General features: G+C 51.4%; 1 protein-coding gene across 1 annotated transcript in view; it reads right to left on the reverse strand.

Annotated features, from left to right (window-relative positions):
* Nucleotides 1-8,427: 8,427 nt before the first annotated feature.
* BCL7A (BCL tumor suppressor 7A) overlaps nt 8,428-22,817 on the reverse strand; it is a 31,028-nt gene continuing 16,638 nt past the window's right edge. The window contains exons 4-5 of the mRNA XM_021713207.1: nt 15,791-15,975; nt 8,428-11,355 (exon numbers count right to left, since the gene is read on the reverse strand). Of these exons, the coding sequence (XP_021568882.1) occupies nt 11,284-11,355; nt 15,791-15,975 (257 nt within the window). The 3' untranslated portion in view covers nt 8,428-11,283. The remainder of the gene's footprint in view (nt 11,356-15,790; nt 15,976-22,817) is intronic.

Consider the following 22,817-nt stretch of genomic DNA (forward strand, 5'->3'; position numbering starts at 1 on the left):
ACACACTGTCAACGTGGTTCATCCCTGTTGATGTTGACCTTGATCATCTGACTGAGGTAGCGTCTGTCAGGTTTCTTCACTGTAAAGTTGCCCTTGTTTCCCCCCTTCCCATACTGTTCTTTTTTGGAAGTCGCCATGCACAGCCCACATGTACAGAGTGGGTTATGCTCCCCACCCTGAAGGCAGATAATCTATAGAAATTACTTGGACATTTCCTGCATGGGAGATTTGTCTCTGTTCTCCCATTGATTTATTCAATCACTTATTTATATCAGCATAGACTCATGGATATTTATTTTATGCTTTGAGTTATAATCCATTACATCTTTATTTTGTTACTCAAATTGTTCCAGCTTTGGTCATTGGGAGATCTTTCAGTTGACTCCTATGTCCCTCTGCCATACTCTCATCACCGTGTGTGTGTGTGTGTGTGTGTGTGTGTGTGTGTTTGTGTGTGTATGTATGTATGTGTGTTGTGGGGGGTCTTGTGGGTGTGTGTGTGCATATGCATGCTCTTCTTTACTCCTGGTCCTGCTAGATGCACTAGACTTATCTTGTATATTTCCTGTCCCAGTCCTAGTATCATCCATTCCTCCAAAAACATTACTAGACTCTTCTGGTTCTTTTATTTTATTTATTTATTTTTTATTTTTTGAGTTGGAGTCTCACTCTGTCACCCAGACTGGAGTGTAGTGGCCGCTTCCAGCCACTGCAGCCTTGACCTGCTGGGCTCTGGCGATCCTTCCACCTCAGCCTTCCAAGTAGCTGAACCACGCCCGGCTCATTTTTTTGATTTGTTATAGAGATGAGGTCTCGCCAAGTCGCCCAGGCGGGTCTCAAACCCGCGGGCTCAGGCAATCCACTCACCTCGGCCTCCCAAAGTGCTGGGATTACAGGCTGAGCCACCGAGCCCGGCAATTTAATGAGTTTTAATACACTTATACATATTAACATTGCACAATCATTCCCACAATTTAAGAATATTTTCATCACCCAAAAATGTTCCCTCATTTCTCTTTGCAGTCAATTCCTGCCCCAGCCTCAGGCAACCCAGGCTCTGCTTTGTCTCCATAGATTTGCTATTTCTAGAATTTTTTTTTTTTTTGAGTTGGAGTCTCACTCTGTCACCCAGACTGGAGTGCAGGGGCCGCTCCCGGCCACTGCAGCCTCGACCGGCTGGGCTCCGGCGATCCTTCCGCCTCAGCCTTCCGAGTAGCTGGAACTACAGGCGCACACTACCACGCCCAGCTAATTTTTTTGATTTATTATAGAGATGAGGTCTTGCCAAGTTGCCCAGGTGGGTCTCGAACCCGTGGGCTCAGGCAATCCAGTCACCTCAGCCTCTCAAAGTGCTGGGATTACAGGCTGAGCCTAGAAATTTTATATAAATGAAATAACATAGTATGTAGTCATGGTGAGATTTTTTTTTTTGAATTGGAGTCTCACTCTATTGCCCAGAATGGAGTATAGTGACATGCTTGTGGCCACTTCAGCCTCGACCTGTTAGGCTCAGGCAATCCTTCCACCTCAGTCTTCCAAGTAGCTGGAACTACAGGCATGTAAAACCATGCCTGGCTAATTTTTTAATTTATTGTAAAGAAGAGGTCTCACCCAGTTGCCCAGGCTGGTCTCGAACCCCTGATCAGGCAATCCTCTCTCTTCAGCCTCCCAAAGTGCTGGGATTACAGGCTTGAGCCATCACGCCCAGCAGTTTTCACATCTTTGAAATAAGACAGAATAGCCAGGCGCAGTGGCTCACACCTGTATTCCTAGCACTTTGAGAGGCCGAGGCGAGAGGAATGCCTGAGCCCAGGGGTTTGAGACCAGCCTGGGTAACAAAGCAAGACTTTCTCTCTATTAAAAATATAAATAAATTTTTTAAAAAATTAGGCGTTGTGGTGCATGACTGTAGTCCTAGGTTTTTGGGAGGCGGATGCCAAGAATATCACTGGAGCCCAGGAGTTCCAGGCTAGAGCGAGCTATGATTGTGACACTGCCCCACAGTCTGGGCAACAGGGCCAGACATGTCTCAAAACACACACACACACACACACACACACACACACACACAATGGATGAATTGAGTTGAGTGAAAGAAGCTAGACACAAAAGAGCACATACTGTGTGATTCCGGAATGCAAAATTCAAAGACAGGCCAAACATAGCTGGGCACGGTGGCTCATGCCTGTAATCCCTGCAGTTTGGGAGGTGGAGGCAAGAGGATTGCCGGAACACAGGGGTTCCAGACCAGCCTGGGCAACATGGTGAGACCTCATCTCTACAGTACATAAATAAATAAATAGTTGGATGTGGTGGCGCGCCTGTGGTTCCAGCTACTTGGAAGCCTGAGGCAGAAAGATCGCCAGAGCCCAGCAAGATCGAGGCTGCAGTGACCGTGATTGTGCCACTGCACTCCAGCCTGGGCGACAGAATGACTCTGACTTAAAAAATAAAACAAGCTGAGGTGAGTGGATTGCCTGAGCCCGCGGGTTCGAGATCCGTCTGGGCAGCGAGACCTCATCTCTACAATAAATCAAAAAATCAGCCGGGCGTGGTAGCGCATGCCTGTAATTCCGGCTACTTGGAAGGCTGAGGCGGAAGGATTGCTGGAGCCCAGCAGGTCGAGGCTGCGGTGGCCGAGAGCGGCCACTGCACTCCAGTCTGGGCGACAGAGTGAGACTCCAACTCAAAAAATAAAATAAAATAAAATAAAATAAAACAAAAAACAGGCCAAGCAGATCTGTGCAGGTAGGAGTCAGGGTAGCAGTCACCCTTAGAGAGGCCATGACTAGCGGGGTACAGGAGGGGGACTTCTGAGGTGCTAATAATATTCTTTCTTGATCCAGGTGATGGTTATGCAGGTGTGTTCAGTGTGTGGAAATTCACTGAGCTGTACCCATGTCAATAACAAACTCAGAAAAGTCTTGCATGATCCTAGAACACAGTAGGTAATGATTACTATTTTTTTTTTTTGAGTCGGAGTCTCACTCTGTCGCCCAGGCTGGAGTGCAGTGGCACACTCCTGGCCACTGCAGCCTCGACCTGCTGGGCTCATGCGATCCTTCCACCTCAGCCTTCCAAGTAGCTGGAACTATAGGCACATGCTACCACGCCCAGCTAATTTTTTGATTTATTGTAGAGATGAGGTCTCATCATGTTGCCCAGGCTGGTCTTGAACCCATGGGCTCAGGCAATCCTCTCACCTCGGTCTCCCAAAGTGCTGGGATTATAGGCTTGAGCCACTGCACCCGGTCAATGAGTATTATTTTTTTTCAACTACACATCATTTCAACAGGAAAGTGTGGTGTGGGGTAAGGACTGGCAAGCATTTTCTAGAAAGGGCCAGATGGTAAAGATTTTAGATTTTGGGAGCCATACAGTCTCTGTTGCAATGAAAGAATCCCCGACTTACAATGGTTTGACTTTACAATGGTGTTCGAATGATACCCATGGCATAGACACTGTATCTCGAGTACCCACACAACCATTCTGTTTTTCACTTTCAGTACAGTAGTTAACAAATTCCGTGTGGCAGCCACCACTTTATTATAAAATAGGTTTTGTGTTAGATGACTTTGCCCAACTGTAGGCTATTGTGAATGTCCTGAGCATGTGTGAGGTCGCAAGACGAAGCTACAATGTTTGGTTGGTTAGGTGTATTAAATGCATTTTCACTGGGTGTGGTGGCTCAAGCCTGTAATCCCAGCACTTTGGGAGGCTGAGATGAGAGGATTGCCTGAGCTCAGGGGTTCGAGACCAGCTTGGGCAACTTGGTAAGATCTCGTCTCTACAATAAATAAAAAAATAAGCCGGGCATGGTAGCAGCACGCCTGTAGTTCCAGCTACTTCAAAGGCTGAGGAAGAAGGATTGTCCGAGCCCAGAGGGTTGAGGCTACAGTGGCCTGAGAGTGGCACTGCACTCTAGCCTGGGTGACAGAGTGAGATTCCAATTTTTAAAAAAATGCATTTTTGACTCATGAGATTTTTCAACTTACAGGTGTATTGGGAAGTCACCCCATTGTAAGTTGAGGAGCATCTGTGCTCAGCTCTGCTGCTGTATGGTGAAAGCAGCCAGGGATAATATGTACATGAATGAGCATGGCTGTGTTCCAATAAAACTTTATTTATAAAAACTGGTGGTGGGCTGGATTTGCCGACCCTTGGTCTAGTGGAAGACAGGCTGGGTTCTGAAGCCTCCTTCACAGAGTCCCTGAGTTATCCCTTTTGTAAATGGAGAGGTGGAATCTCTGCTCTCAGCCACCATTCAGGGTTGCAAGGAGGTCTTATGAGCTCATCACTGAGGGAACCCGAAGGGAAAAAAAAGTAGGATTAGGAGCCTCTTGAGGCTCTCTGACGTGAAGCAGATTGTTATTTCTGCCCAGGCCTGGAGAGAGAAAGCCATTGATCCTAAGTCACCCAGTGCATCCATGGACACCAGCATCCCACGGGCATCCCAGAGGGAGACAGGACCCACAGGCTTGGCAACAGATCCTGGTCCTTGCCTCGTGGAGGCCTTCCCCACCCCCCATCTGCGGAGAGAGAGCAATGGTGAAAGACACTGGAAACATGAGTCTCTACTAGGCTGTTCCTCTGAGATCTCGGCCAGGAGCTCCCTGCTTGGACTACTCTACTGAGCAGCCAGTGCCTGGGGCAGTGATGTGCTGTCTAACCACCAACCTTTGCTCACAAGGCCTGAGTCGGGCTGGATCATCTAAGCCACGCTGGGTGGGTAACTCCAGTGTCAATCATTTGGGGACGAACTGGGTCTGCCTGCAGAGAACAAAGTGGAACTGAGGGTGAGCCTGAGGCAGCTGGGGGTGGGGTCTCCTTTCCCTGTGCCTTGTGGCTTTGGTATAGACTTCTGGGAGTGCAGATTTACTTAAGGATAATAACTGTCGTAGTAATAAACCTAACAGCTTATGTTTTGGCCATTGCCTTACTAGACTCTGGTGTGTCCATGTGCTCTCTGAGGTATGGCTGTTGCTATGTTTCCTGGCTCTGGCCCACTCCCCTACCTTGGGGAGGTGAATCTCCTCTTTCTTTCTTTTATTTTATTTTATTTGAGTTGGAGTCTCAGTCTGTTGCCCAGACTGGAGTGCAGTGGCCACTCCCGGCCACCGCAGCCTCGACCTGCTGGGCTCTGGCGATCCTTCCACCTCAGCCTTCCGAGTAGCCGGAATTACAGGCGCGCGCTACCATGCCCGGCTAATTTTTTTATTTTATTGTAGAGATGAGGTCTCGCCTGCCCAGGCAGGTCTCGAACCCGCGGGCTCAGGCAATCCACTCACCTCAGCCTCCCAAAGGCGCAGGATTACAGGCTGAGCCCCTGAGCCCGGCGAATCTCCTCTTTCTAATTTTCTTTCTAGATAAACTATATTTTCTAATCTAATCTAAAACAAAACAAAAACACAGCTAACATTTGAGATTGCGCCAGGGTCTGTCCTGAGCACTTTATGTATATTAATTAATTTATAATTTAATACAACCCTAATAAGGACTATTATTCTCCCCATTATACAGATGAAGAAATGAGATCCAGAGAGGTTAAGATACTTGGCTAAGGTCACCCAGTTCTGGAGTGGTGGAGACCTGGATGCCGAGGATTATAGAAGAGGCTGCCTCAGACCATACTATCCTGTTTATTTCCTTGTCCTCAGGTGTGAAACTTCCAAGTCCTTGTCAAATGGGAGCATTAAAAAGGGAGCAGTGGCTGGGCACGGTGGCTCACGCCTATAATCCCAACACTTTGGGAGGCTGAGGCAAGAGGACTGCCTGAGCCCACAGGTTCGAGACCAGCCTGGGCAAGTTGGCCAGATCGCATCTCTACAATAAAAATAAAAAAATCAGCTCGCCGTGGTGGCTGGTGCCTGTAGTTCCAGCTACTTGAAAGGCTGAGGAGGAAGGATCACCTGAGCCCAGCAGGTCGAGGCTGCCATAGCCATGAGCATGCCACTGTATTCCATCCTGGTCTATAGCGACTCCAGCTCAAAAAAAAAAAAAAAAAAAAAAAGGAAGCAACACTCACCATCTCTGAACCCTTCCGGGGCTATCTTCACTGTCAAGCAGGCCTCTCTCCACTGGGAGCAAAGATGGCTCAGCAGCTCCAGGTGAACTACTGCGGCACATGCTCCCCCGGGAACTCTTCCCCACCAGTTCCAGCAGAAATCCCAAGGCTGACTCTCATTGGGCCATCTTGGGTCATGTGCTCATCTCTGAACCAACTGCAGTAGCCAGGGGCTGGGAACATGCTGATTGGACCAGACTGGGTCACATGGCAACCCTGGCATGGTGCCAACACAGTGAGGCAGGCGACCCCTACGGGAAGATGAGGGGTCTGCAACTGGATAGACAAGGTAAGGGGATGCCTACTATGAGCCTCTGGAAGAAAAGAGCATTCCTTGGAAGTTAGATTTGGCCTTCAGGGTTTATCTTCCATCCTCGGTCCCACCACAGCCCTCCATGACACTTGTTGGCTCGGCATGGACTGGAACCTGAACCTGAGCCTTCTCTGCCTGCCTCCCCAGCCCACCTGCCTCCTGCCCATCCTACCTGTCTGCAGTACTGACTGCCTTCACATCACCTGGGAGCACACGGGACCTCTTATCAACTGCTGGCCTCTTACTTGACCTATCATCCCAGATCCCTAGTTGCCCTTCCCCGACCCTGTCTGGTCTTTTCCAATCCGTCCTATTCACTGGCGACACGTCCCTAGTCCAGCGAGCTCTGGCTCAGGATCCTCGGTCCTTCGTGACAACAAGGAAAATCAAGCTGCTTAGCCCCCTGCCTGGGGTTCCACAGTCCTACGAGCTTCCCTGACCCCCACCATCAAAATGTGTGTGTCCCCTAACTCCGAACTGTGTGGGGACATCTTTCTGAATGCACCGGGCTCACTGACTTCCTTAGGGGAAAGGGTCCAGTTTGAGTCATAGCTGCCTAGAGCCCAACACACAATGGTGCTCGATGAAGGTCTGTAAGGCCTGTTTCCAGCTCTGTGCTGCTCCTTGAGGAAGGGAGATGGGACAGGTCAGACAGCTCCACAGAGACACAAAGTAACACAGAATGACTGAGAGACAGAGACCAAGGGGGGTGGAGACAAGGGATGCAGAAAGGGCAAGAGCCTTAGGGACAAGGAAGGGACACTGATCCAGAGAGAGAAAACCAGGGAACAGACAGAGAAGACGAAAGGGAGGGTGTGAGCGTGTGCCAGCAAAGGCATTTATCCGTTTAGACAAACAAGGCCCCTGTGATTTGTGTTTTGTCAGGCCGAACTTTCCGTATCAGTTTATTTAGCTGAGCAACCAATTCTGGTAAAAACACTGGAACATGTTAAAAAAGAACGAGGAGGGGAGGAGTCAGACAAAACAAAAAGGAGAGAACATATACCTCCAGGTCGGTCCACGCAGTGAGTCTGACACAATATTCCCCCCAGTCCAGCCCCTTTTAGGGGCTGACCCAGGGCTGGGTGAGACTGGAGACAGGGGAGATAGTCACCTCAGTGGGGTGGGAGTCTGAACTGAGAGGGAGAAGCCCTGGGAATGTTCTGGTCCTAGCCTGACCATAGTCACTAGAGGCCATGTTAAATCAAGACAAGGTTGCAATCTACCTGTGCGCTGAACCCCAAATCCCACCATGGGCAGAGCACCCCAAAGTTGAATCTATAAACATGCCTTTGCCGGAACCCAGTCCTGGAGGAAGGATGAACAGATGTGGCTGTTAGGTCTCAAACTCCTTGGCTCAAGCAATCCACCTGTCTTGGCCTCCCAAAGTGCTGAGATTATAGGTGTGAGCCACCGCACCTGGCGGGTGTAACTCTTAAACTGAGGCCTTGAGAGGACATGAGAACTGGGCAAGGGACAATTCTGCTGTTTCCTCACCTGCATGAGGTAGCTGGTAACACTTGCTCACAGAAAGGAGTGACTAGTGGCTTGCCTGGCATCTAGCTGGTGCTTAATAATGCCAGCTCTTATGACTGTGGAAGGGAATAGTCCCTGTGTGCAAGGAGCTCACTGTACCCTGCAGAGTTAGGGACACACAGCCATGCAGAAGAGGTCAGAGCAGCCAGCAAGAAGTGTCCTCACCATCAAGCTGATTGTACTTTTTTTTTTTTTTTAATTGGAGCATCATTCTGTTGCCCAGGATGGAGTGCAGTGGCACACTCATGGCCACTGCAGCCTCCACCTGCTGGGCTCAGGTGATCCTTTTGCCTCAGCTTTCCTAGTAGCTGGAACTATAGGCGCCATTATCATGCCTGCCTAATTTTTTGATTTATCGTAGAGACAAGGTCTTGCCATGTTGCCCAGGCTGGTCTCAAACCCCTGGGCTGAGGCAGTCCTCTCACCTCAGCCTCTCAAAGTACTGGAATTACAGGCTTCAGCCACCATGCCTGGCCGATTTTACTCTTTAATTCAATGCAACACAACTATAGGGTTCATGATTCGATTTTTTTTTATTTATTTTCTGAAATGGAACCATTGTACATTGTACAAACCATATCTACTGATGGAATAAATAAGTGAAAAATTATACTGCTGTACAACACACCAAAAAAAATTGTAGGAGGAAAAAAACAAACTCGGTAACGGTGAAAAACGGTCTTTATGCCTCTAACCAGGTCCTCGGCGATAATGAACATTCCAAACCATGACACCGTTTGAAAATGGGAGGTCACCACCCTCTAGGAGTCGGTCAACAGCCTTCCAGGTTGTGGGTGTAAGTGCCAGCACTTTGTGGAATGTGTAGCCGCAGCTTCCCCGACTTCAAGTTTTGGGGGAAATTGAGTTTGCCCCGGGAGCCCTTTAGGCCGCGGGGCCTGATGTTCTCAGAAGGCTTTTGTGTGGGACACCCCCACCCCTGGTTCGCAGCTAAAAGGTCTTAGATTCTGTGGGGGTGGGGGGAAGCCCAGGGGTACAGGTGGGTGGGGGGCAGTGGCTCCAAGGAGCAGACTGCATCAGGGAAGGAAGCACATCGATTTTTGCAGTCTCGCCGTTCCATGTGGAAGGCCTTGGCCAGCGTGGAGTGCAGGGCTGCTGGCGTGTTGCCTGGCGTGGCCATGGCGGGGCCCAGTGGGTCCCAGCCGCCGGCCCATTCCTACCTTCAGGCACTTCAGAGAAAAACTAGTGACAGCCTTGGTACTGTGGATGTCGTGTTCGTCCTCAATTGTGTCAGTTGCCCTCGCCTGTCCAGAGAGGCCGCTGCAGACAGGAGGGCCACCTGCGCCTCTCTGTTTCCGTGGATGTGTGTGTTTGATTCTCCTTCAGCCGTCTTGGTTGTAACCTCTCGTTTCCCAAAGAAAGGAAAGGAAATAAATATCCAAATTCATCTGTCATCAAAATGGAGTTTCGCTGCAAAGAAAAACGTGACTTGAACTCTTACAGGATCTGGAGGTAAAGTCACCTGCAGACGCGTGGAGGGGTCACGCATCTGGGTGCTTCTGCGTCAGGGCGCAGAACACAGTTCTCAACAAAACTGACTGCCTGAGGGGCAAAACTGAGAAGTACAAGGATTTTGTTTTTTTTTTTAAGACAGAAACCTTCCGGCATTGCTAACTTCAACATTAAGATTTTCAAAGTTTTTTTTTTTTTTCCCTTATTTCAGGAGACATTTTGCATGAGGTATTTGAAATTCAGGAACATTTTGATTCTTCTTGAAGTGCAGGAAATAGGCTCCCTTAAAAAAAAAAAAAACAAGAGCCTCACCCTCAGAAACTCTTAGAAAATGGAATCTGGCAGACACTTCCCATGGTGGTCAGGAGAAAGATCCACACATCAAAGGGGGTACCTGAATATGCACCAATTAGCCAAAAAAAACCCCAATAAAACCCACCAACCCTCCCCCCCAATAACATACAACTCAAAGGGAGTCAGAACTCCAGTGCAGTAAAGAAAGCTTAGGAAAAGGTTTAAGGTCTGAGGAGTCTGTATATTAATTAAGAGCAAACCAGACCTCAGAACCAAACGATTAGGCAGTTCGTCCAAGGGGCATCTCCGTTCAGTGAGATGGTGCAGGTGCGGGCTGGAGGGGAGGTTGCGTCGCTCCTTTCTGGAGGGTGTGCAAATCTTTCCAATTCCTTGGCGCCTTGTTCCTGGCCTTCAAGGCCCAGCCATCAAGGCCCACTCCCGGGTGGGGATCGATGGCACACGTTTTAGGAATGAGACACGATTCAGCTGTTCGCTCTGAGAGTCAGAACATGATGCAAAAGCAGGTGGGTTTAGACCGGCTGCAATCTTGCCTCTCTAGGGCACAGGCCGGGACGCGGTGATTGCAGGGAGGCAGAGGGCAGCAGTTTACCGTGGATTTGAAATCCAAGCAACGTCCTGTGAGAGAAAGTTCAGCACCAGCTATGCCTGCCGCCTGCTCCCAGCCTCCCCAGCCCTGTTGGTGTCTTAAGGAGACAGTCTGGCAGGCAGCTAGAGAAGCCATCTTTGTCTTCGGAGGTCTAGGAGAAAGCGGCGGTGGAGGTGGTGGGGGCAGTTGAGTGGACGTGCCAGAAAAATCCCAGGGCTTTACATGTCCCTCCAGGTTGCTGTGGGCTTAGAAACACCAAGCCTTCAACGCCCCGAGGAACGGAGGGCATAGCAAGTGCCCTGCCTGGGCCAAAACGGCCAAGCGCTGGGGGCTGACACCTGCAATTCCTCGGGCCCCAGAGGCTGGTGCTGACCCCACCCAGGGCCCCTGCACCTAGAAATCAGGTGAGCCAAGGCATGCCCCGCTCCACCCTGTCTGCTCCAATGAAGTCCTCGGGCAGGGAAGACAGCGGTGAGCGAGGTGGCCGTCACCGCCCGAGCAAAACCAAGAGGGCACTTTGCACAGGGAGATGCAAAACAACCAGGAGACATGCCAGAGGTCACCTCAAGGGCACAAGGCACACAAAAAGAAAGCAGAAGGAATCGGTTGAACAGTGAGAAGCCCCGATGAAAAGCAGATTCCTGATCGGTACCACCCTCAAGTAGCTTATATCGTTAAATAGAGAAGTGGAAAAAAAAATACAGCAGCAACACAAATGTGAGCTTGGCTTCCGAGACAGTGTGCAGACACTCCTGAGCTGTGGACCCCGCCTCCCCACGGACACACACTCAAAGGTCCGAGTGTTTTGCTTCACAGCAGAGAGTTCTTCAGTGTCTGAGAAGTTACGCAGTTCTAGGTGTTCTTGGATTTGCACTTGGTAAACTTGAAACGTTAGTAGTTCTGCTCGCACCCGAGAGGAATCGCTCGGGCAAAGTTGTTCTAGAATTAATTGCTGATGTACCTTCCATGAGACATGGATCGGAGGGTTTCACTTACTGTCTACATCTCTTCGGAGTTTTGTTGAGAGGCCTCCAGTTTCATCTTTTTAGAGGGTGGCACTCCTTCCAAATCCTTGGGGGAAGAAGGAAGACAAGAGAAACAAAGGTTAATACCCCAGGGGAGCCATTCAGACCGGGCATGAGGGTGAAGGTGGGCTCAGGGACCGAGGGAGGGGGCCGTGCGCTTCAGACCAGCAGTTCCAACCCGAGGCCCAAGCACGGACATCAGGCGGATGGCCTATGGAGAACTTCATACCTGAACACCTGGAGTCTCCAGGGCCCTGGGCCGCCTGGCCCCTGCCTGGCCCCGCTGGTGCCAGTGGTGCTGTCAGCTAGAGCAACTTCCCACACCACCCCCTGGGCCTCCAGGTCCTCCTGGCCCCTTCACCTGCCCAGGCTGGCCCAGGTTTCCCTGTTATCGGTCTCCCCATCTGTAATTCGTTACGAGGGTGATTATTTGTGCTCAAGTTTCAAGTTCACCTCCCGAAGCTCTGAGGCCATGGTGACTTAGTTCCTCTAGGGCTTGGCACAGGCGCCTGGCCTAGGTCAGCCTTGGCCCTTGTTGAAGGTACCCATGGAGGTTATTCTAGGGGGAACGGGTCTGCAGTTGTCACCAAATTCCCAAGAAGCCTCATGACCCCCAAAACGTCCAGCACTTACTCACTCACTCACGCATCACCTGTGACCCGAGACCGGATGCTGATCGAGCCTGGATGCTGACTGAAGCGGTTCTCACGGGTGTTCCCCATCATACTGGGAGAAAGCCCAGGTGTGGATGGCACCCCGCAGTCCCGCCCTCCACCTATGCCCCCACACCTGAGCCACCGTCACCTCTTGCCTAGCTGGAGCTGTGGCCTCCCTGTGGCCTCCAATATGGCCTGACAATCTCCGTAAAATAGAAACCGTGCACAAAATGCAACGCCCTCCGACACTTTCCCCACCGACCTCAAAACAGAACCCAAGCCCCGCCCACTACCTCCAGCCACCCTGGCCTCCCTTTTGTTCCTCAGGTTGGCTCCCGTCTCAAGGCTCCTGCATGCCTTGGGCGGCCCTTGCGTAGACAGCCCGCCTTCCCGGCCCTGGGCACTTCACCCCCAAAGGCGGGCACACAACTCTTGCCTCTGCCAGTGCCAGCCAGGATGCCCTCATCCCGGCCTGTTCTGTTTTTTCAAGTCACCCTGTCCCACTCTCTCACGGCACTTAGTGTGGCTCTGTGATCTGTTTGTGTCTGCTATATCCCGGCAGCGCCTCAGACTCCCAGATCTGCTGTCACCCCCACACAGCAGGGAGGGACCTGTCGAGGCCTGCATGTAGCATGTGCAGAGAAGGCTACGTGAGCTCCCCCCAGGGAACCCTCACGGGGACTCAGGAAGGCCTGCTCTTCTTTCCTCTCTCTCCCTTTGTCTTATTTTATTTTACTTATTTAAAAACTATTTTTATTGATTAAAAAAAATTTTGGTTGGGCTTGGTGGCTCAGCCTGTAATCCTGCGCTTTGGGAGGCTGAGGTGAGTGGATTGCCTGAGCTCAGTAGGTCGGGGCTACGGTGGCCAGGAGCGTACCACTGCCCTCCAGCCTGGGCAACGGCGTGAGACTCTGACTCAAAACAAAACAAAAAACTCCCAAAAAAACTTTTTTTTTTTTTTGGGTAGAGACAAGATCTCTCTGTTGTTTAGGTCGGTCTCAAGCTCCTGGCCTCAAGCGATCCTCCTGCTTCGGCCTCCCAAAAGTGTTGGGATTATAGGTGTGAGCCCCACTGTGCCTGGCTGTGTTTTTATTTATTTATGCATTTATTTATCTTTAGAGGCTTGCTCTGTTGCCCAGGCTGGAGTGCAATGGGACGATTATAGCACACTGTAACTTCAAACTCCTGGTCTTAAGCCATCCTCCTGCTTCAGCCTTCCTAGTAGCTAGGATACAGGCAAGTGTCACTGCACCCAGCTATTTGTAAAGACAGGATCTTACTATGTTGCCCAGGCTGGTCTTGAACTCCTGGCCTCAAGCGATTCTCTAACCTCAGCTTCCCAAAGCACTGGGATTATAGGCATGAGCTACTGTTCCTGGCCCTTTCTCCTTATTTATTATTTAATTCTGAGTCAGGGTCTCTCTCTGGGACGCAGGCTGGAGTGCAGTGGCAAGGTCACGGCTCACTGCAGCCTCTACCTCCTGAGCTCGGATGATCCTTCAGCCTTAGCCTCCTCAAGTGTTGGGATTACAGGTGTGAGCCACTGCACCCAGCCTTACTCTAGAAATAGCTTGAGAAATTAATAATAAAAGAGAAGTTAGTGTAAATGTTTATAATTTAGAGAAATTTTCCTGATATTGGGGTCAGGGCAGGGTGGATGGCATAAAGAATACGTATGTGGGCCGGGCGCAGTAGCTCAAGCCTGTAATCTCGCACTTCGGGAGGCTGAGGTGAGGGGACTGCCTGAGCCCACAGGTTTGAGAGCAGCCTGAGCAATTTGGTGAGAACTCATTTCTACAATAAATCAAAAAATTATCTTGGCTCGGTAGTGCGTGCCTGTAGTTCTGGCTACTTGGAAGGCTGAGGCGGAAGGATCATCTGAACCCAGCAGGTCGACGCTGGGGTGGTGTGAGCATGCCACTGCACTCCAGCCTGGACAACGGAGTGAGATGCCAATTCAAAAAAAACAATAACCAACCCCCACCCAAACTCCAAGAATATGTACATATTTCTCTCTCTCTCTCTCTCTCTCTGGACTCAGAGTCTTACTCCGTCACCCAGGATGGAATGCAGTGGCATGCTCACGGCCACAGCACCATCAACCTGCTGGGCTCAGGTGATCCTTCCACCTCAGCCTTCCGAGTAGCTTTAACTGCAGGTGTGTTCCACCACGCCTGCCTAATTTTTCTTGATTTATTGTTTAGAGGAGGTCTTGCCAAGTTGCCCAGGCTGGTCTCAAACCTGTGGGCTCAGGCAATCTTCTTGCCTCTGCCTCCCAAAGTGCTGGGATGATAGGTGTGAGCCACCGTGCCTAGCACATATGTATTTCAAGGTCAGCTTGTTTGTATCACTGGAATGTGGTCTCCACCTTGCTCACACACCCGGCTCTGTAGGGCAGCGTATGTGTCGGTGCGTGCGTGAAAATGGTGACAGAGGCTCAACTCCAGGTCTAGGTCCCTGGGCAGCAGGAGCGAGGGTGGGGGTGGGGGAATGGGAGACCCCTGGCTTTTTCAGACATCAGGGGAGAGCATCCGATGCTCCCAGGGTATGGATCAAAGTTTCAAGCTGACCTTTTCTCCACTGAGCTCAAGAGGCCAGGAGACCCCGGCTGACATCCTGGTGTCTCACGCTGGGCATCAGGCTTTGATTTTTATTGTTTTTAGCCAAATAGACGCATGCTGTGCCAGCAGTTCTCCTAACTGCTTGTCTCATTTCAAGCTGCAAGAATATTTATCGCTACCTGGAAGGGCCAACCGCACTCAGCAGTACACGCACAATGGCCTGTTCATACCTGACCCCAGGTTTTTTGACCCTACCCTTCGAGTGGAGGCTGTGGCTGACTTCCCACCGCTGCAAATCCATCTCTGCTCCACGCCCCCTCTGTGTTCGTGCACATGGAGAGAGGCTAGGGAAGGAGGCTCCCGGAAAGGGAGCTGACGAGCAGAGGGTCTGAAGATTTTGGAGTTGAGGGCCACTTGACCCTGGGGAAGGCCTGTTTTCAGGCTCCGTAACATGACCTGCTGCAACTCGCCTCTTCTCTGCTCCTACGTGACCTGCTGTCAGTTTCTCTTGAGGCACCAGAAAACACTCAGCCAAGTGGAGAATGTTTTGTTTTAGTTGACATTTTGTGACCCCTGAGTTCCCGCTGCCCCTGTCAAGGCAGGTCTGCAGGGCTTCTGGTGAAAGTCCTCACAGCGGCTTCTGCATCTTCTGGGTCTGGCTCATGCCAAGCGTTTTGCCCACGTTCTCTCATCTCATCCTCCCCGTGGCCCCAAGACCCTTTTGTAATCTCCTTTTGGCAGCTGGAAAGACTGAGGCTCAAGGAAGTTAACTGCCCAGCACCAAGCAGCAGAGCTGGGATTCAAGCCCAAGGCTGACATTGGGAGGTTTGCTTCCAACTGCCAGGCGCCCTGTACTGACTCATTTAGACCAGGCTTGGAAACACAACCCAGAAAGGGGCTCCAGCAGGGGGATGAGGGTCAGTTGCACAATTCCTGGGATGACCCACCATTTAGGTTTCTGTGGACTTGACTTTGCAGCTGTAAAAGATGGTGACTTTGAGTCATGGAGACAAGGCAATGCTTATGTGAAACCAAAGAGACAAAACGACGAAGCTGAGGCTGGGATAGAGGTCCCTTCATTCCCCTTACCCAAGGCTCCCCAAGGGCAGGGATCACACATCTCATCTGTCCCTGAGGCCCCAGCACACACAAGGCAGGATACAGGACAACATTCACGGACATTGCTTGATGGATAAAATGACAGTTCCAATTGTTCAACGAAAAAACAACAAAATAAAAGAAAACAAGACACCTGTCAACGTACCCCCGACAACCCAATGGGCTCTCGGCCGATCTGGCTGCCCCTCTGAGACCTCGATCGAGGTACCTGAGAGATCGCCGACGTCTCTGTGGCCAGACCCACGTCTCCAGACGGCTGCCGCTCTACCTTCTCTGAACTGTTCATTGAGTGTTCCATCGAAGACTGTGAGTTCTGCTCGTCAGAAGCGTCTGAGGGAAGAGCAAGACGACAGAAGCTATTTTCAGACACGTGAGACTAAAAACAATAAAAACATCTGGAACTGGGGAGTGTTGTGGCCGCGGTCTTTGAAGGCTGCAGAGGGCTGGGGGAGTTGGGGAAGCCTCTTGTTTATTTTTTCGTGATGCTGCTTTCAGCAGTCAGGCCGCATGCTGGCCCCGGGGTCACCCACACTCTCCTGCACAGTTCTTAGCGGCCAAGGGCCTCCAGAGGCAATGGAAGGATGCTGCAGCCTCCGTGCTGCGTGCAACTAGCGCCCCCTGGTGGCCATAACGCACACGACAATCATGGCTGTCGGTTCCTCTCTCCCCGTAGCCAAGGCGGCTTCAGCCTCTTTCTTTCAAGAGCCTGCGTTCTCCTCCTGGGGAACATCAGAGGTAACTGACCCTTTGTAAACATTTCTCTTGATTATATGGGCATTTTTCTGATTGCCAGAGCCATGACTGATCATTGCAGAAAACATCACAGAAAACAAAATGAAGTTAAAATCACCTGTCACTCACGCTACCCAGAGACCACCCACTAATGCATTAGAGGATTCACTCCCAGTTCTGCAGGTTTCCTTCCCTTACATGCATATTATTTTCTCCTCACCCCAATGGGGATAACACATTATTTGGAATAATTTTTCATGTCTTTAAAAGTCCCCTAAATACCAGAGCTTATAAGATGGCTGCACAGTATTCTACAAGCAATTGCCTAGCTACTGAATCCAGCTATTTGGATGATTGCTCATGTCTCGGTTTCCCTTCTGCTTCACCTCAAGCTTCTTCAGCAGAAAGAAGGTGCAGGCTGGATGTGGGGTGCAGTTTGGGAGGGGGAGGAAATGGTGCCAGAAGTTTTACCTAAAGCTTACCAGGCACAGAGACAGAGCCTCACAGGGGGAGCAACAAAGTCCTGCCCAGGGTCCTGCTCTGTTGCAGGCAAGTTTCCTGATTTTGAAAGCACCCTGGCTGGGTGCGGTGGCTCACACCTGAAATCACAGCACTTTGGGAGACCAAGGTGAGAGGACGGCCTGAGCTTTCGAGTTTGAGACCAGCCTGGGCAACATGGCGAGACCTTGTCTCTGCCATAAATAAAAAAATTAGCCGGGTGTGGTGGCACACGCCCGTCGTTCCAGCTACTTGGAAGGATCACCTGAGCCCAGCAGGTTGAGGCGGTGGTGGCTGTGAGCGTGCCACTGCACTCCAGCTTGGGTGACAGAGTGAGACTCCAACTCCAACTCCAAAGAAAAGAAAAAAAAAGAAAAGAAAGCACACTGAACAAATACTCAAGAATGCCTAAGCAACTAGGACTGACTTTCTGGGGTTTCTGAGGCAGAGAAATAACAAGGGGGAAAAACATTCAGGCTTCAGTGGAGAAGCAAGCAAGTCACATGGGAAAGTAGGGGAAGAGTCAGCAGTCCTCCAGGGCCTGGGACAGGATGGGGCACAGAGGGCGCAGAAACAGACCTGCAGGGGCCTCCTTCCCGGGGAGGCTGACCAGGGTTGAGGGCTGCTGTTCGCAAACACTTCTTACTCCTCAAACCAGGAGCCCTGATAGCTCTTGGTTGTTCCAGGAGCCCTGGTACTAGCCAAGGGTCAAGGGCAGGCTTCTCGTTGCCACAGGGAGGGGGTCAGGGATCCACCCTCACCAGGTCCAGGCTCTGCCTACAGCCTGGTATGTGGAAGACACAGGGTTTGGAGGAGACTTGGGTCCGAACACTGCCCATACCGCCTCTGCTGCTTGCTTCTTAGGGGACGCAGGCTCTGGACAAGAGCCACCCTGGTGAGGGGCTGTGAGGATCACATGGAGTGACACAAAGAACACCCATCAGCAGAACAACCCCAGGTGGGAGGAGCTGAGGGATTATTCAGGGCCTAGCATCAAACTCTCCATAAACTTGAAATTTCTTTGGTCTTTAGTTTCATTTTTTTTTTAAATTGGAGTCTCACTCTGTTGCCCAGGCTGGAGTGCAGTGGCACGCTCACAGCCACTGCAGCCTCCGCCTGCTGGGCCTAGGCAATCCTTCTGCCTCAGCCTTCCAAGTAGCTGGAACCACAGGCGTGTGCCATCATGCTCAGCTAATTTTTTTTTTTTTTTTGAGTTGGAGTCTCACTCTATCGCCCAGACTGGAGTGCAGTGGCCGCTTCGGGCCACTGCAGCCTCGCCTGCTGGGCTCCGGAAATCCTTCCGCCTCAGCCTTCCAAGTAGCCAGAATCACAGGCACGCGCTGCCACGCCCGGCTAAGTTTTTGATTTATTGTAGAGATGAGGTCTTGCTGCCCAGGTGCGTCTCAAACCCGCGGGCTCAGGCAATCCACTCACCTCAGCCTCCCAAAGGCACGGGATTACAGGCTGAGCCACCGAGCCTGGCTTCAGCTAATTTTTTGATTTATTGTAGAGATGAGGTCTCATCAAGTTGCCCAGGCTGATCTCTAACCCGTGGACTCAGGCAACCCTCTCGCCTCAGCCTCCTGAAATGCTGGGATTACAGGAGTGAGTCACTACGCCTGGCCTCGTTTCACTTTTAAAATCCACGTTAATGGCAGTTCCTCAAAAAGTTAAACACCTAATGACCACAGGACCCAGGAACAGACCCTTGGTATATCACCAAAAGAACCGAACACAGGAACCCAAACGGGTATGGGTACAAGAATGTTCAGGCATCACCATTCATACCAGCCAAAGGGTGGAAACAGCCAAATGAAATGAACAGATGGATAAACAAAATGTGGTCTGTCCACACAGTAGAGTATGATTCTGTTGTAAAAAGGAAGGAACCACTGACACAGGCTATACCACGCTGAGTGAAAGAAGTCAAACCCCAAAGGCCACACATTGTAGGATTCTGCTTACACGAGATGTCCAGAATAGGCAAATCCAGAGAGACAGAAAGTAGACCTTTGGCTGCCAGGGACTGGGGGAGGCAGAAAGGAGAGACTGCTAGTGGGTATGAGGTTTCTCTCTGGGGTGATGAGAATGTTCTGGAAGAAGACAGAGGTGGTGGTTGCACAACCGTGTGACTATACTAGTTGCCAGCGAACTGTTGTTCACTTAAGATGGCTCATTTTATGTGAATTTCATCTCAGTAAAAAAGAAAAACCCCACGTTCACATTATCTTCTGTTTCATAATGTTTGTCTGCTTTAGCATAAACATTTACCATTTCTACTGACCCGGAAAACTTGCCACATCTATGGCTCCACATGTCTGACCACAGTCCCTTTTCGGCCTGGCACAGTGGGCTCTGCAGAATGGGCAGGGTGGAGGTGCCCCCGCTGCAAGCTTAGCAATCATGAAGGTGGCCGGTCAACCAGAGAGTCACACGAACCCTTGCTGGGCAGAGCGACGCCCTGGGAGTGGCCTCCCGAGAGCCAGGCCCAAGAGCTTGGTGGGAACTGGCCTCGGAGCTGGCCGAGCGTCCAAGGGCCCTGGGCAGCGGCAGATTCTCTCAGCACTGTGGTGTTGGAGCTCACCCAGGGGAAATTATTTTCCTGGGGCCTAAATTTAGTCCAGGGAGCTCGGACATTATGTCATTCCCTGAACTCACTCAGCAGTAAACAAGTTCAAAGCAAGGTCAACAGCTGGTGTCCGACCCACCCTGTCCCGGCAGGCAGCGTGCGCCCACCTGGGAAGGCCACGTGGGTCTGTCCCCATGCCCTTTCTATGGGGGAGCCCCTGGCAGTGGCAGGTGAATCCTGTTTGAGAGGGCCCAGGGGCCTGGGGTGGCTGGCGGAGGACCCTGGAGCGGGTTTCTCTGCCCCTGGCTTCTACCACTTTTGCTTTGGGTGGTGGTTATGGAAAGAGGAGCGGTCGTTTGCAGAACGTGGCAGTTATGGACGCATTCGCTCAAAATGTCACTCCTACAGCTGAGCCTGGGCTGGTCCTTTAGAGCAAAGGAGATGCGGACCCCAGACGGGGGAGGAGCAAGCCACAGCCTGAAAGAAATCAGGATGGGAAAGTTGCTGGAACGTGGCTGCAGACCACAGTCCTTTGCCTGCCCCTGGCGGCCTTGGAATCGCTCCTGGCAGAAAGGCGGACAGGCAGCCCCTGAGGCTCTGCTGAACCTTCCCCAGCTCCAGGCACTCTGCTGACCTCTCCTCTCCTTGGCTCCTTGCAGCGACCTGACCCCGGAGGCAACTCCTATTTGTCCCATTTTATGAACAGGAAAACAGAAAGGTACAAAGGAGGTGGCACTGTTTGCTCAAGGCCACACGGCAAGTGTGGGCCGGTACGTGACCATGGCCTCGTCCCACCCCCTCTGCCTTCTACCTGCAGAGTCACCTGCCCAGGACTGCGCCGGAAGCCTGATGGGTGGGTGTGCCATAACTGTGGGAGACGCCGAGGGGAACGAGAGGGGATGCCACATATCCACAAGGCTATGGCAAAGCCACCAGGCCACTAGCTCTCAACTGGGGGCAGCTTTGCCCGCCCCCACCCTGAAGACACTGAGCAACGTCTGAAACTGTGTTTTGGTTTTTTTTTTTTGAGTTGGAGTCTCACTCTGTCGCCCAGACTGGAGTGCAGTGGCTGCTCCCAGCCACCACAGCCTCGACCTGCTGGGCTCCGGCGATCCTTCTGCCTCAGGCTTCTGAGTAGCCGGAACTACAGGCACGCGCTACCATGCCCGGCTACTTTTTTGATTTATTGTAGAGATGAGGCCTCGCCAAGTTGCCCAGGCGGGTCTCGAACCCACGGGCTCAGGCTATCCACTCACCTTGGCCTCCCAAAGCGTGGGATTACAGGCTGAGCCACCAAACCCAGCCGTTTTTTTTTAAGAGACAGAGTTTTGCTCTCCCCCCTGGCTGGAGTGCAGTGTCGCCGCGATCATGGCTCATCGCAGCCTCGACCACCTGGGCTCAAGCGATCTTCCTGCCTCAGCCTCCTGAGTAACTGGGACTACAAGCACAGGCCACCATGCCTGGCTAATTTTTTATTTTTTTGTAGAGACAAAGGATTCTCACTCTGTTGCCCAGGCTGGTGTTAAACTCCTGGGCTCAAGCAATCCTCCTGCCTCAGCCTCCTCAAATTGCTGGGATTATAGGCATGAGCCACCACATCTGGCCCTAGAAACATTTTTGGTGTCACCACTGAAGAGAGGAGCGACTGGCATCCAGTGGGTGGACACCAGGAGTGCTGCTCAAATCCTACCAGGTACAGTATAGTTTCCGCAATAAAGAATCATCCAGCCCAGGGCCGGGTGTGGTGTTCATGCCTGCAATCAATCCCGGCACATTGGAAGGTCGACGCAAGTGGATTGCTTGAGCCCAGGAGTTCGGTATCAGCCTGGGTGACATAGCGAGATCCCATTCCTACAAAAAATAAAAAAATTAGCCAGGTGTGGTGGTACGTGCTTGTAGTCCCAGCTACTTGAGAGGCTGAGGCAGAAGAATCTGAGCCCAGGAGGCTGCAGCTATGGTGAGTTGGGACCGTGCCATTGCACTCCAGCCTGGGTGACAGAGTAAGATTCCCCCCCAAAAGAATAATTCAGCAACTAAAATGCCAGTAGTGCTGAGACTGAGCACCCCTGCACTGGTGGAGTCCTCCTGCCTAGACCTCTCTAGAAGAAAACAGAAGGAGCCGACATTTGAAGCACGCACATCCTCTGAACAAACAGTTCCACCTTCAGGGATGCGGTCTACGAGCCGCCTGCACTCAAAGGACCACATGTGCAAAAAAAAAAAAAAAAAAAAAAAAAAGACAGAAACACCTAAGTGACCACCCAGGGAGACACTCACAGCTCGTGGCTGATAAAGACCACAAACCTGTGTTCTCACATGCAACCAGCTGCAAGTGACTGTTAAATAAAAGTGTTTTGAAAGGGAAGAAATATGTTGGGCACGGTGGGTCATGCCTATCATCCCAGCACTTTGGGAGGCTGAGGTAAGAGAACTGCCTGAGCCCATGGGTTCAAGATCAGCATGGGCAACTCGGCAAGACCTCATCTCTACAAGAAATCAAAAAATTAGCTGGGCATGGTGGTGCACACCTGTAGTTCCAGCTACTCAGGAGACTGAGGTGGAAGGATTGCCTGAGCACAGCAGGTTTCCTTAAATCTACAATAAGGAAAACAGTCATCATCGGTTAATACCCTTTGGCCTTGGTACTGGAGGCAATACGGAGTGGTGAGGAGTGTGGTCACCGGTGAATGCAGGTCCACCCACCCTGCCTGGAGGGGCAGCCACTTCTCTGCTCTAGCTGGTTGATGCCCCATGGTAAAGCAGGCCCAGTACTGACCAATCTGATTTTTCAAAAGACGTTGGAAATGTATTCTATTCTAAGTGAAACCTCTCAATTTTTAAACTTTGACATCACAGTGGTGGCTGTGAGCATGCCACTGCACTCCAGCCTGGGTGACAGTGAGACTTCAACTCAAACAAAACAAAAACAAAAACAGGCTGGGCGTGGTAGCTCACGCCAAAAATGCCAGTACTTTGGGAGACTGAGGTGAGAGGACTGCCTTAGCCCACGGGTTCGAGACCAGCCTGGGCAACTTGACAAGATCTTGTCTCTACAATAAATTTAAAAAGTTAGCCAGGCATGGTGGCACACGTCTGTGGCTCCGGCTACTTGGAAGGCTGAGGCGGAAGGAACACCGGAGCCCAGCAGGTCAAGGCTGGAGTGGCCTTGAGTGTGCCACTGCACTCCAGCCTGGGTGACAGAGTGAGACTCTGACTCAAAAAAAAAAAGCCGGGCTCAGTGGCTCAGCCTGTAATCCCGTGCCTTTGGGAGGCTGAGGTGAGTGGACTGCCCAAGCATGCGGGTTCATGACCCGCCTGGGCAACTTGGCGAGACCTCATCTCTACAATAAATCAAAATGAGCCGGGCGTGGTA

This window comes from Carlito syrichta, unplaced genomic scaffold, assembly GCF_000164805.1.
Source record: "Carlito syrichta isolate Samal-C Ts95f unplaced genomic scaffold, Tarsius_syrichta-2.0.1 Scaffold304341, whole genome shotgun sequence".
NCBI lineage: Eukaryota > Metazoa > Chordata > Mammalia > Primates > Tarsiidae > Carlito > Carlito syrichta.